The 13,873-nt window shown below is 40.6% G+C and overlaps 1 protein-coding gene across 11 annotated transcripts in view; it reads left to right on the top strand.

Annotated features, from left to right (window-relative positions):
- Positions 1-5,471: 5,471 nt before the first annotated feature.
- The window catches only part of LOC117512702 (ankyrin repeat and SAM domain-containing protein 1A), a 153,152-nt gene continuing 144,750 nt past the window's right edge, over positions 5,472-13,873 (top strand). For 4 of the 11 annotated variants that reach the window (XM_034172872.1, XM_034172869.1, XM_034172871.1 and 1 more), the window contains exon 1: positions 5,472-6,115. In XM_034172872.1, the coding sequence (XP_034028763.1) occupies positions 5,937-6,115 (179 nt within the window). In that variant the 5' untranslated portion in view covers positions 5,472-5,936. The remainder of the gene's footprint in view (positions 6,116-13,873) is intronic. The other 7 variants (XM_034172879.1, XM_034172878.1, XM_034172875.1 and 4 more) reach the window with 4 other exon arrangements.

The raw sequence follows: 13,873 nt of genomic DNA, 5'->3' as shown, positions 1-13,873 counted from the left end.
ACCGGAGTCAACGTCTGTGACCGAACTGTAAGAAACCACCTAAAGGAAATGGGATTTACATACAGAAAAGCTAAACGAAAGCCATCATTAACACCTAAACAGAAAAAAACAAGGTTACAATGGGCTAAAGAAAAGCAATCGTGGACTGTGGATGACTGGATAAAAGTCATATTCAGTGATGAATCTCGAATCTGCATTGGGCAAGGTGATGATGCTGGAACTTTTGTTTGGTGCTGTTCCAATGATATTTATAAAGATGACTGCCTGAAGACAACATGTAAATTTCCACAGTCATTGATGATATGGGGCTGTATGTCAGGTAAAGGCACTGGGGAGATGGCTGTCATTACATCATCAATAAATGCACAAGTTTACGTTGATATTTTGGACACTTTTCTGATGTTTAAGGATGATGAAATCATTTTTCAAGAAGATAATGCATCTTGCCATAGAGCAAAAACTGTGAAAACATTCCTTGCAAAAAGACACATAGGGTCAATTTCATGACATAGGGTTAATGTCAACGAGCAGATGTGATTTGATGCAGGTGTTAGTTTTGGGGATGTTAATTTACAGGGTGATTCCATAATTGTTTCCTCAGAATTGAGTGATTCCATATTTTTTTCCTCTGCTTGGTCTAAAAAAGTAACCGTTACTGACTGCCACAATCTTTTTTTCTTGATTTCTTATAGTGTTTCTTAAAGCCAGAAAGTTGCCATTTGAAATGACTTTAGTTTTGTGTCATGTCTGTGATCTGCTTTTTTTTCTACAAAATTAAACAACAGAATGAACATCCTCCGAGGCCGGTGATTCCATAATTTTTGCCAGGGGTTGTAGCAAAAACAAATGTGAGTATTCTGTCATTTACTGACTAATCATATACTGAACATTTTGATTGTAAGAATATAAATACACAATTCAATACAAAGTAACTTTCTTCCATGTGCTTTGTTATCCCCATACTCCCCTCTACCAACCCATGATATTTGACACCATGTGTGAATGAGTAGATATGCCATCCTACTTAAAAATAGTCCTTAAATCTGGTTTAATCATTATGGCATTATGCACCCTCAAATTGAGATTTTTCTGTACCTAATGGCCAATACTGCGTTATGTTTATCAACTTCAAAATAAATACAGGGTAGACTCTTCATAATGCTGTCCCCAGGAACAAGGATTTAGACCTGCAGATAAGGTGCCAGCTCAGAGATGTAGATGGGTTCTCCCCATGCCAGGCATTGGTGGCTGAGAGGGGGGGGGGGGGGGGGGGGGGTCAATCCACATGAATTTTGATAAAACTTATACACAATCACTATGATATAATACTTATCAGAATACACCCTATTCCTTCTTGGAATGAATGTTTTCACTCTTAGCAGAGAGCTTTCAACCACAGGCTGTAAATTAAACTTTAAACGTTTACTGGAAGGCTGTAAATTAAACTTTAAAAGTTTACTGGATAAAATATCAAGCTTTGTCTTTTCTTGCAATTTGTACATGTATTTCTAAACATTTGCACATTTTCTAAAAATAAAGGTGTAGAGTGTACATGATGTGTATCACTTGCCTAGCATGTTTTCTGTATCGCAATGGCACTCTGCAGATCATTTGAAAAAGTGATGTAGTTCTAACTGCTGATGGGGCAGCACCCTTTCAATCAGCCAGTAAGCGGGCACAGAGCCTGTGTTCTCCAATGGCGCGTTGCATATAGGCTGCTTATTATGATGTAAATATACAAAAACTTTCCTCGCTTCAAGGCCGCAATCCCAGCAGAGACGTGCAATACTACATGGTGCAAAGATATAAGCATGCATAAGACATGATGCAGAACAAACGATAATAAGTGTTGTGATGGTACAAACACAATTTTTCTAACATATATCATAAATTAAATTTTGTTATTTATAACTCTTCACAACCTGCTGTCCTATTATAATAGTGCACTAGCTTTGGGGTTGATCTAATAGTTTTGGTATGTTGATGTTTCATGGCTCAAACTGTTTTTAGTGGTCAAACCTCTTTTTTTTACAACTGAAAAGATTGTTTGTTCTCTAAATATACCAATGAATGCATAACTTTAAAAAAATATGCAAGGCAACATTTACACCATTTAAAGATGGAATGCCTCAAAGTGTGCAAAAAGAAACCACTACTTTTGCTGATAATGTGGCTGGCCTGAATATGGCAGAACCTGCGATCTTCCACAGTTAGTTAGTCAGATGCTCCAGAGTTGGTAACCCCAGTCAGCTGTATATCCACTTTCCTGACAGAAGGACAAGGAACATTGTCTACCAAGAGGCTCTTCAGAACTATTGGTCAGTAAAAGCTACATTTAAATATATATTCAACATCTCAAATCCAAAATTAACATTTGCTTAAAAGCCATTTTATTTTTGTAGCATTCTTATAAACTAGATTTGCAATGTATCAACAATTATAAATGTCATAACATCAATTCTGATTAATGATTATGAGCATACTTGATCTGCAATATAAAGTCTGAAGAACTTCATTGTTGTTTCTTGCATGCAGCGAAATTCAGTTTTCTCTCTTGGTTTGGGAATTCCACCTATTTTGGGTTTTTAGTTCAATCCTTTGCCTATTCGGACTACAAGATATCTACAATTATGACAAAATATAAACTTTGGAATATTTTGTAGATTATATCTTAAACAGGTTAACCTGGGCAACGCCGGGTACCCCAGCTAGTATTACATATAGTAGTAATGTCGTGTGAAAATTCATTTTAAAGATGCATTTTCAACATTAGTTTGCAACTAGTTAGACAACAATCAACATTAGTAACATTGTTGTCTAACTAGTCACAAACGCGGCTGCCATGTCTGATGTCAACTCAGAATCCTCGGGTTTCTCAGTTCCTCATGAGTTTCCAAGTGCAAATTCCAGCCCGACGGAGCATTCAAGGCATTTTTACCCAAGATAACCCTTACCAAAAAAGTAGTATATGCAAGTACACTCAACAAAAATATAAATGCAACACTTTTGGTTTTGCTCCCATTTTGTATGAGATGAACTCAAAGATCTAAAACTTTTTCCACATACACAATATCACCATTTCCCTCAAATATTGTTCACAAACCAGTCTAAATCTGTGACAGTGAGCACTTCTCCTTTGCTGAGATAATCCATCCCACCTCACAGGTGTGCCATATCAAGATGCTGATTAGACACCATGATTAGTGCACAGGTGTGCCTTAGACTGCCCACAATAAAAGGCCACTCTGAAAGGTGCAGTTTTATCACACAGCACAAAGCCACAGATGTCGCAAGATTTGAGGGAGCGTGCAGTTGGCATGCTGACAGCAGGAATGTCAACCAGAGTTGTTGCTCGTGTATTGAATGTTCATTTCTCTACCATAAGCCGTCTCCAAAGGCGTTTCAGAGAATTTGGCAGTACATCCAACCAGCCTCACAACCGCAGACCACATGTAACCACACCAATCCAGGATCTCCACATCCAGCATGTTCACCTCCAAGATCGTCTCAGACCAGCCACTCGGACAGCTGCTGAAACAATCGCTTTGCATAACCAAAGAATTTCTGCACAAACTGTCAGAAACCGTCTCAGGGAAGCTCATTTGCATGCTCGGCGTCCTCATCGGGGTCTCGAACTGACTCCAGTTTGTCGTCGCAACTTCGCACAGCCATTGAAGAGGAGTGGAACAACATTCCACAGGCCACAATTGACAACCTGATCAACTCTATGCGAAGGAGATGTGTTGCACTGCATGAGGCAAATGGTGGTCACACCAGATACTGACTGGTACCCCCCCCCCCCCCAATAAAACAAAACTGCATCTTTCAGAGTGGCCTTTTATTGTGGACAGTCTAAGGCACACCTGTGCACTAATCATGGTGTCTAATCAGTATCTTGATATGGCACACCTGTGAGGTGGGATGGATTATCTCAGCAAAGGAGAAGTGCTCACTATCACAGATTTAGACTGGTTTGTGAACAATATTTGAGGGAAATGGTGATATTGTGTATGTGGAAAAAGTTTTAGATCTTTGAGTTCATCTCATACAAAATGGGAGCAAAACCAAAAGTGTTGCGTTTATATTTTTGTTGAGTATATGTTTCAAGTATACTTCTAGTTTACTTTTTATATACTTATCAGTACTATTTTTTGGTAAGGGAAAAGTTTAAAACTCTGACCTCCCAAGTGTTTTGAACACAGCATTTGCTTCTTTAACCTCTGCATTGTGTATGTGTTTCATTCCTCTGTCACTCCCCTTGGGACACGAGCTCACGATCTCTGGTATGGAAGGCAGGTGCTTTAACTAGAAGGCTAAAACCCATGGGTTCTGGCATCTGTGGCCAGAGTGTGTTTGCCATTCACGGTTTCAGAGTATCCCAGAATCCTTTGTATGCTGGGGAGGGAGGCTTGATAATGGCTCAGCTTAATGCTAACTTTAACATTGAAAATGCCATAGACATGCTAATGTGTTAGCACTGGTCCCATTTTTAAGTTACAAAATACATCTATCAACTGTTTCAGAAGACCATAACAGGTTGGTTTAACATAAAAAAGGTAAATATTACTCACAGACATATGCTCTTTAGGATTTTAGCGGGGAAAAATTAAGATAAAGTGAAATAAAACAGAGAACCAACAAAGCAGATCGAAGATTGAAGCACTGCTTCATTGGTTCAAGGTTCAAAGCAAAGCCGCACTGCAGAAATGGGTGTTATACAGACCAGCTACAGGGTCTGTAATCATTGTAGAGAAATGATCAATTTCCTGACAAACCCTGCAAAAACAACAGCCACTCTGGAGGACTGATATAAGGGAATGTTGATGGATCGAATCATTTCTAGGATACCCGAAAAGAACTGGTTCCTGACATGCAACCCTAACAGCAACACACATTTTTTTTTATATAAAAGTCACATTAAAGATTCACTATTATCTAATTTAGTGTGGGAGGTGATGGTCTAGTGGTTAAAGCGTTGGGCTCGAGACCAGAAGATCCTTGGTTCAAATCCCAGCCTGACTGGAAAATCACTAAGGGCCCTTGGGCAAGGTTTTTAATCCCCTATTGCTCCCGGTGTGTAGTGAGCGCCTTATATGGCAGCACCCTGACATCGGGGTGAATGTGAGGCATTATTGTAAAGCACTTTGAGCATCTGATGCAGATGGAAAAGCGCTATATAAACGCAGTCCATTTTAGTTAAACACCTAAATACATATTTTGGTTGAACTCGCCTCCATAATGACACAATGCTGCGAACAAGTTGCTTGTTGCTTGCCCACTCCACCACCCGCAAATGCTCAAAAAAGGTTGAAAAACACTGGTCTAAACAGATACTACTCAACATTCCTGGTCACACCCATCAAAGGAATCTGACACATTAAGCTTCAAAACATCAGACGGCTTTCACTTCTGATTTAAGTGAACAAACGCTCAATTACACAAAGGGTTAGGTTTGTAAATGTGCGGTGGACAAGCGATAAACGTGTTAAACATGAAGCGTTCGTCTCTGTCCATTTTTAAAAGAAGAAAATGGTGTTTTTGTTAACACATCCACCGTTCGCTAGGGCGGCGGTGTTGTGGTTGGAATTGTGTCTGAAGAAATAAGGGCCAGTGCGGAGGAAGTGACGGACGCGCGTGAGGGGTCTGGTCAGAGGAAGTTTATACCTTGATGAACCAAACTTTTTTCCCCACCCCCCGTTTTTTAAGAGAAGCAGCGGCTCCGCGGACCGGACCCAGCGGTGGTGGGAGTGTATTATTTATTTCCTTACCAAATCTACTGCAAGTGCCGTGGATTAGTTGAAACCTCGAGTCTGGAAGACGAGAGAAAGGGCGCGCTGAGGAATTTAACTCCTGTTACCAAATCCCCCTTTCTTCCTCTTCCCTACCGTTTCCTTCCATTTCCCCTCCTCTCTCTTTCTCTCTCCCTGGGATTTGCAATGGGGAAGGAGCAGGAGCTACTCGAAGCGGCGCGCACTGGAAACCTGGCCGCTGTGGAGAAGCTTTTATCCGGGAAGCGACAGTCTGCAGGCGCCGGCAGCGGTTCGTTCGGAACAGGGGGAAGCGCTATCAGCGGCGGCCACGGCGCCTCCTCTCACCCGCTCTCCAGCCTCCTCAGGTAGGAGCTGAGAGAACGGCAAAACCCGCTCCGCTTGTCATATTGTCTCTTTTTTTTTTTTTAAACTCCCCCTACACGGTTGCTTCAGTAATTACACAGTATCGTGTTGTCAAATCGGCGTAGAAGCAGCTCTTCTTTGTTAGCTCCTAGCTCTCTGTGGGCACAAAACGGCCTGGTAGAAAATTTGGTATGCAACAGAACTGCAGAAATGTGCAATAAAGAGCCGCTCGTTTGTTTTAAAAACGATCCAGATGTATTTTTAATGAATCTTGCTTACTTCCCGTCTGGACTGGAACACTCTGGTTCTCGTTAAAAAGCTGTAGCGGAAAGCCAGATTTTAACAGAATCCTCCCTCACTTAAAATGCACCTGTGAGTTTAGTAGAATGTGGTGGTTAGTGGTGAGAAATGAGAATCCCGTGTGTGAGATTCAGCATTTCATGTGGTTTCGCACATGAAAGACCTAAATGTGAGAAAAGGTTTCTTTGCTTTCGAGAGGTTGTGTTTTTTTGCTTTGACAATTCTCACTGTGCAAAATAGTCCCAATCAACTTTGAGCTAATAAATCAAAACTACACTCTTTGTACCCGTCATTCAGTCACATTTGCAAAAACTACAGTTAGTGGAGCAGATAAGTATGACTTTTGGGGGGAATTGTTCACTTGGTCATACAAGCATCAGATTTGGCATGAATATTCTTCATAAATCAGTGTTTGAGAAAAAAGTGCTGGCCACTTGAATATCCAATATGGTGCCCAGGTAGGGGTCAGTGAAGAATTACACAGGGGTCAAAATTAAAAAATGCTCCAATCATATTGAAAAGTATAACACATTATTTGTCTGATCATAAATATTCCAAAAAGGTATAGTTTTGACTATCTATGTTTGAATGTTATGGAGTTATGAGTTAAAAACAGCAAAAATGGTGACAAAGGTCAGTTTCAGTTTGTACAGGAGTCAAAAGTTAAAGTTGCTCCAATTTTGGTAGAAAGTGGTGCAAAATATTGGTTGAACTAATAGGATTAATAAATGGAATAGTTTTGACTGTGTTGAATGCTTGGTTTGCAGAGTAAATGTCAAACAATGTTGACATACATTGTATTCTATGGCATATGACGTTAGTTGTAACGTGACAACTAACCATGACACATGGTGCAAACTATTCCTTTTTAAACCCCTATTAACCATTAATTTGCATCACATTTTACAAAAATTGGAGCAACTTTAACTTTTGACTCCTGCAGTATTATTAGACGGCATTGCTTAAATTTTCATTGTTACGCAGATGATACCCAGCTTTATCTATCCATGAAGCCAGAGGACACACACCAATTAGCTAAACTGCAGGATTGTCTTACAGACATAAAGACATGGATGGCCTCTAATTTTCTGCTTTTAAACTCAGATAAAACTGAAGTTATTGTACTTGGCCCCACAAATCTTAGAAACATGGTGTCTAACCAGATCCTTACTCTGGATAGCATTACCCTGACCTCTAGTAATACTGTGAGAAATCTTGGAGTCATTTTTGATCAGGATATGTCATTCAAAGTGCATATTAAACAAATATGTAGGACTGCTTTTTTGCATTTACGCAATATCTCTAAAATTAGAAAGGTCTTGTCTCAGAGTGATGCTGAAAAACTAATTCATGCATTTATTTCCTCTAGGCTGGACTATTGTAATTCATTATTATCAGGTTGTCCTAAAAGTTCCCTGAAAAGCCTTCAGTTAATTCAAAATGCTGCAGCTAGAGTACTAACGGGGACTAGAAGGAGAGAGCATATCTCACCCATATTGGCCTCTCTTCATTGGCTTCCTGTTAATTCTAGAATAGAATTTAAAATTCTTCTTCTTACTTATAAGGTTTTGAATAATCAGGTCCCATCTTATCTTAGGGACCTCATAGTACCATATCACCCCAATAGAGCGCTTCGCTCTCAGACTGCAGGCTTACTTGTAGTTCCTAGGGTTTGTAAGAGTAGAATGGGAGGCAGAGCCTTAAGCTTTCAGGCTCCTCTCCTGTGGAACCAGCTCCCAATTCAGATCAGGGAGGCAGACACCCTCTCTACTTTTAAGATTAGGCTTAAAACTTTCCTTTTTGCTAAAGATTATAGTTAGGGCTGGATCAGGTGACCCTGAACCATCCCTTAGTTATGCTGCTATAGACTTAGACTGCTGGGGGGTTCCCATGATCCACTGAGTGTTTCTTTCTCTTTTTGATTTAAAAGTCTCCACCGTGTCAGACTGCCTAATAACTGCAGGTAGATCATTCCAACGAGTCAGACCACGGTAGGAGAAGGCTCTATACACCACAGACATATTCTGCTACTTTGTACAGTATCCAATAACAAACTGCTGTGATTGCACAGCATACAATAACAAACCACTGTGATCATATAGCTGCAACCAATAACAAACCACCGTAATCGAACAGCATCCACTGATGGACCGCCGATATCATATGGCATCCACTAACAAACCGCCGTGATCGTACAGCATCCAGTAACGGACCTCTGATATTGTACGGCATCCAGTAACAAACTGCTGTGATCGTACAGCATCCAGTAACAAACCTCCGTGATTGTACAGCATCCAGTAATGAACCGCCGTGACTGTATAGCATCCAGTAACAAACTGTTGTGTCATCGTTCCCCCATCTGATCAGTCCCCCTGCCTTCACTGTGTATGCGTCATTTCAGAGTGGAACGATTAGTCAACACACACTGCAGTCTGATTGGTCCCCCCCAATAATTAGTTGTGTGATAATTAGGCATGGGCCGGTATGAGATTTGGATGGTCTGATAACCGTGGGCAAAAATACCGCGGTTTCACGGTATTATGTATAGCTATTTACATATGAAGTGCAAGTGATTCAGGTGCACTAATTGACGCAATGTCTCCCGCTACGAGCACTATACCACTGATAACTTTAGAGAAAATACCAAAATGATTGGCTCGCTTTTAGACATGTAGCATCTGCCCTGTGGGAAACATAACTTACTTGCTTAGGGAGAAATGTGGCTGGAATAACGTCCGGAACTCCGGATGCTCAATATTGGACCAGCTTCACCAATAAAGTGCTTGGAATAGATGTATTTGTCCTTCTTGACATGTTTGTGGGAGAAATTTGGTCGACCACAAGCATGACTCAAGTCCACCGTTTGTACTTCTCAGTGGTTTTAAAGATGGGATAAAGTTTACTCCTTCCATGTAATCCTTTGCCGGTATCTTGAATTGTTCTGAGTCCAACACAGGCCATAGATATGGTGCTTTGTTGCCACCATTTTTGGTTTGAAGGGCTATTTCGCAGAAAATTAAACAAAAAAGCCAACTTGGTCCATTTAGACAGAGGGAAAAGTTCAGTGCAGGCTTCGCCTCCTTCAGCCATGATGTAGAGCTAGCTAGCGTTAGCTGCCTGTTTGTAAACAGAGACAGAGGTGCGTGCCAAGGGAAGGGCGGCAGCGGTCACCTCTGCTCTGCCTGTCAGAATTCTCATAACCCTTTCATACCGTAGGAATGGTATAATGGAAAATTTTAGTGGTTTTGATACCGTGACTTTTTCATACTGCGGTATATCGTCAAACCGGTTATTGGCCCATGTCTAATATTAATATTAATAAATTAAAGCAAAATAAGCAAACAGTAGACTAGTAAGGTCTTACCCCACTCGCCATAGAATTTAGTGTTTTTTATAGTCTGCTTGAAATTTGTAAATTATCTTAATGGGTATATTAATTACAGATTGGCAAAAGCTACTGATCGATGGTCTTCTAAGACTTGGTGTGTTTATTTTACTACCCAGTCTGAACAGCACCCCCCCCCCCCTTAGTGGGGGAGGGGGGGTAGACTTAGTGTATTACTACCTATAGCTAGTCTGAACAGTCTCCCCTTATGTATATGATGATCACTTCATCCTGTTGTGCTGTTTTCATCTCATCTCCATCATGGCATCCATGTTCACATATCTAGAGCGAGATTGCAAACATCTTATTACTTCAGCGGCAAAGCGAGAAGTGAACCCAGGTGGCACTGATTTTCCTGGAAGTAAACGCTGCGCATCACCATTGTTGTGCGCATGTGCACTATACGAGAAGGGACAGATGGGGGGGAGACGATCAGACCAAAATACCAGGATAAAGAGGGACATCATAGCCTTGAAGTTGTACAGGAGGCAAATGTTGAATGGTAGGGGTTAGGGTTGTGCACGAACTGTGATGTTGAGTAGTATAAATAACATTGGGGGCCATACTAATCATAATTTGTGGTTTCCATATAGTACCGTATCAATAGCAACAGCCTTTTTATCTTAAGACAAGTCAAGAGATGGATATGTGAACATTTCCCAGTGACTGAATATGCCTTGACCTTTAATTACATGTGTGGTAAATCAGTCTGGAGGAGGAACGTTTGTTTGTTTTTTAAATTGAGGGACCATGCAAAAGGAAGACTAATGAGGGAAGGTAACAAGACTGAAGGACTTCATAAGGACTTCTGTGACTGAATGAAGAAACTGCCTTTTGCAACTTTTGTCTCTTGCGTTATCAATTACACAGCTTCAAGGTGGACTGGCACAGAGGAGGAGTTTCTAAAAAGATAATAATCACCAATAATAGTAATTATTGGTGATATTTCAAGCAGGTGATGTTTAACAGGTGACTGGAATAACAGTTTGGTACTAAAACGGTATCCATGAAAGGCTGTGTCTTTGAGGAGCAGAGATGGACAGAAGAGCTCTAGTTTGTCAACAAAAACAGCATTTTCTCGTGTGCTTCATGAGATGGAAAATGCATTTGGAATCGTATCAAAGGTAATTATTTATAATATTTAAATTGTAATGGCTTGGCAAAACAGTTGCATTGTCATTCCTGCCTATGAGTTTGATAATGTATCTGCAAATTTTTGTTTATTGTAGCTTTAACATCTCATCACAATCGTTCAGATACCGTGCACTGTGCTGCAGCATTGACTCCCAGTGACACACTGTTTTCAAATAGGTTGTGCAGTGTTCACATCTAGTTCACAAAATGAATGCGTGCCAGAGATTTTGAACATTTCAAAATTTTCTTTGCACACTTACATGCAGCTACACACAGTTTACGAGTTTACTCTCTGGCACGCCATTTGGTGTGCCAGTGTGGGGATAAAATTTGTGCAACTGTCAAGGTACCTTTAGACATCACTCTTTAAAAAAAAAAAACTGATTGGCTACTTGAATTTTCAAGTAGTCCGCCAGGTAGGGGTCAACAGAAGAAATACACAGTGGTCAAAATGAAAAGATGCTCCAATCATATTGCAAACTATACCACATTATTTGTCTGATCATACAGTGAGGGAAATAAGCATTTGATCCACTGTTGATTTTGCAATTCCCACCTACAAAGAATGTAGAGGTCTGTCATTTTTATCATAGGTACACTTCAACTGTGAGAGACAGAACCAAAAAAAAATAATCAGAAAATCACATTGTATGAATTTTTTTTTAAATAATTAATTTGCATTTTATTGCATGAAATAACTATTTGATCACCTACCAACATGCAAGAATTCTGTCTCTCACAGACCTGTTAGTTTGTTTTAAGAAGCCCTCCTATTCTGCACCCTTTACCTGTATTAATTACACCTGTTTGAATTGGTTACCTGTATAAAAGACACCTGTCCACTAGGGTTGTGAATCTTACAACAACTCACAATTCAATTCGATTCCGATTCTTGGGGTGATGATTCGATTCAGAATTGATTTTCGATTGAAAGAGCTCTGAGAAATAGTTATATTACTTTTAAAATGTTTATGTTTAAGAAAATGCAGCTTTACAAGGTTAATCAAGTGATTCTAAAGATGTAAATTTACTTATCTGCTTTGCTCGTTCAAAGTTGGCTGGCAGTTTAGTGAAGTGATGGCGTGTTCACTGGTCACTAGTCGGCAGAGACCGCTGCTCTGCTTCTTTTAGCTCCGGGTGATGGCGTAGCATGTAGGGCTGAAACGATTCATCGAGTAATTCAAATAATTCGATTACAACAAATGTTCGAGGCAAATTCTTTGCCTCGGGGCTTCGTTTAAAGCTGTAGTACATATACCAAGCCTGTATGTGGTGCTGTAACGCTCTCACAAAAAACACAGAAGACGACCATAGCGCTAATCTATGTGGCAGGCGAAGCTACAAGTTTGCAAAGCCACACGCTGAGTAAAATAAAGCCTTTTAAGAGAAAGAGTCCGTGCGGATTGCCTGAAACGGACTTATTGCGCATTTAAAGTGAAGCAGTGTGTTTGTGTGTATTTTTTTTAAAAAACACGTTTTGCTCCACGAGCTGTTCTCCACCTCCGCAGATGAAGCGAAAGAATGCACAGTTTAAATTAGTCATGTTTAATGATTATAAAAATGCTTTAATTCACATTTGGTAAGAGTTTTTATCAACGGGCAGCTTTTGTGGAAACGCTGCAATCCACAGCCGTTTTTCAAAGGCTGTTATTCGCCAAGTATCCACAGAAAACAAAGAATTTGACTTTGGTTTGAGCTACACTCTGTACGGCATCTATGAATATACACTAAACACTGAATAAATCACAGTAATAAAAAGTACAAATGAAGTATGCAGTAAGAAGGAAAAAAAGAATGTCCTGTCCGCAGACTGAAGATTTCACAGAGCACCTGGGCTTATGGTTTGGCAAAGCTCCAAAACTCTTAATATGAAAAAATAAAGAATAACCCGGCAAAACAGAGAGAGGGAAAATCCTAAACTTAAAAATCTGCATGATGGCACAGCAACATTGTGCCACTGCTTAGGGAGAGCCCTGCCAGTACTGATATTGTTTAAAAACACAAAGGTACTTTTGATCCGATTACTCAATTAATCGATAGAATATTTGATTCCAAAAATATTCGATACCTGCAGCCCTAGTAGCATGTGGGCTTGCGGATTTGAAGTGTTTCCGAAGTATTTGACTTTCATTTTTCAGATTTTGCACACTGCATAAGTCGTGTCAAGCTCCTTCTTACGCAGCAAATGATAAAATCCAAAATGCGCCCAAACACAGGGTCAGGAAGATTCTGAGAAAGCCCAGAACTACATGGGAGGACCTGGTCAATGACCTAAAGAGAGCTGGGACCATAGTCACAAAGAGTCACATTGGTAACACACTACGCCATCATGGTTTAAAATCCTGCAGGGCAGCAAGGTTCCCCTGCTCACAACAGCACATATCCAGGCCTGTTTGAAGTTCACCAGTGACCATCTTGATGATCCAGAGGAAGCATAGGAGAAGGTCATGTGGTCAGATGAGACCAAAATAGAGCTTTTTGGTATAAACTTCACTCGCCGTGTTTGGAGGATAAGAACAACCTCAAGAACACCATCCCAGCCATGAAGTATGGGGGTGGAAACATCGTTTTTGGGGGTGCTTTTCTGCAAAGGGGGCAGGACGACTGCACCGTATTGAAGGGAGGATGGGGTCATGTATTGCGAGATTTTGGCAAACAGCCTCCTTCCCTCAGTAAGAGCATTGAAGATGGGCCATGGCTGGGTCTTCCAGCATGACAATGACCCCAAACACACAGCTAGGGCAACTAAGGAGGGGCTCCGTAAGAAGCATTTCAAGGTCCTGGAGTGGCCTGGCCAGTCTCCAGACCTGAACACAATAGAAAAATCTTTGGAGGGAGCTGAAACTCCAAACCTGAAAGATCTGGAGAAGATTTTTATGGAGGAGTAGACCAAAATCCCTGCTGCAGTGTGTGCAAACCTGGTCAAGAACTGGAAACAAAT

This window comes from Thalassophryne amazonica, chromosome 6 (genome assembly GCF_902500255.1).
Source record: "Thalassophryne amazonica chromosome 6, fThaAma1.1, whole genome shotgun sequence".
Lineage (NCBI taxonomy): Eukaryota > Metazoa > Chordata > Actinopteri > Batrachoidiformes > Batrachoididae > Thalassophryne > Thalassophryne amazonica.
This window is presented reverse-complemented; position numbering and strand designations above follow the sequence as displayed.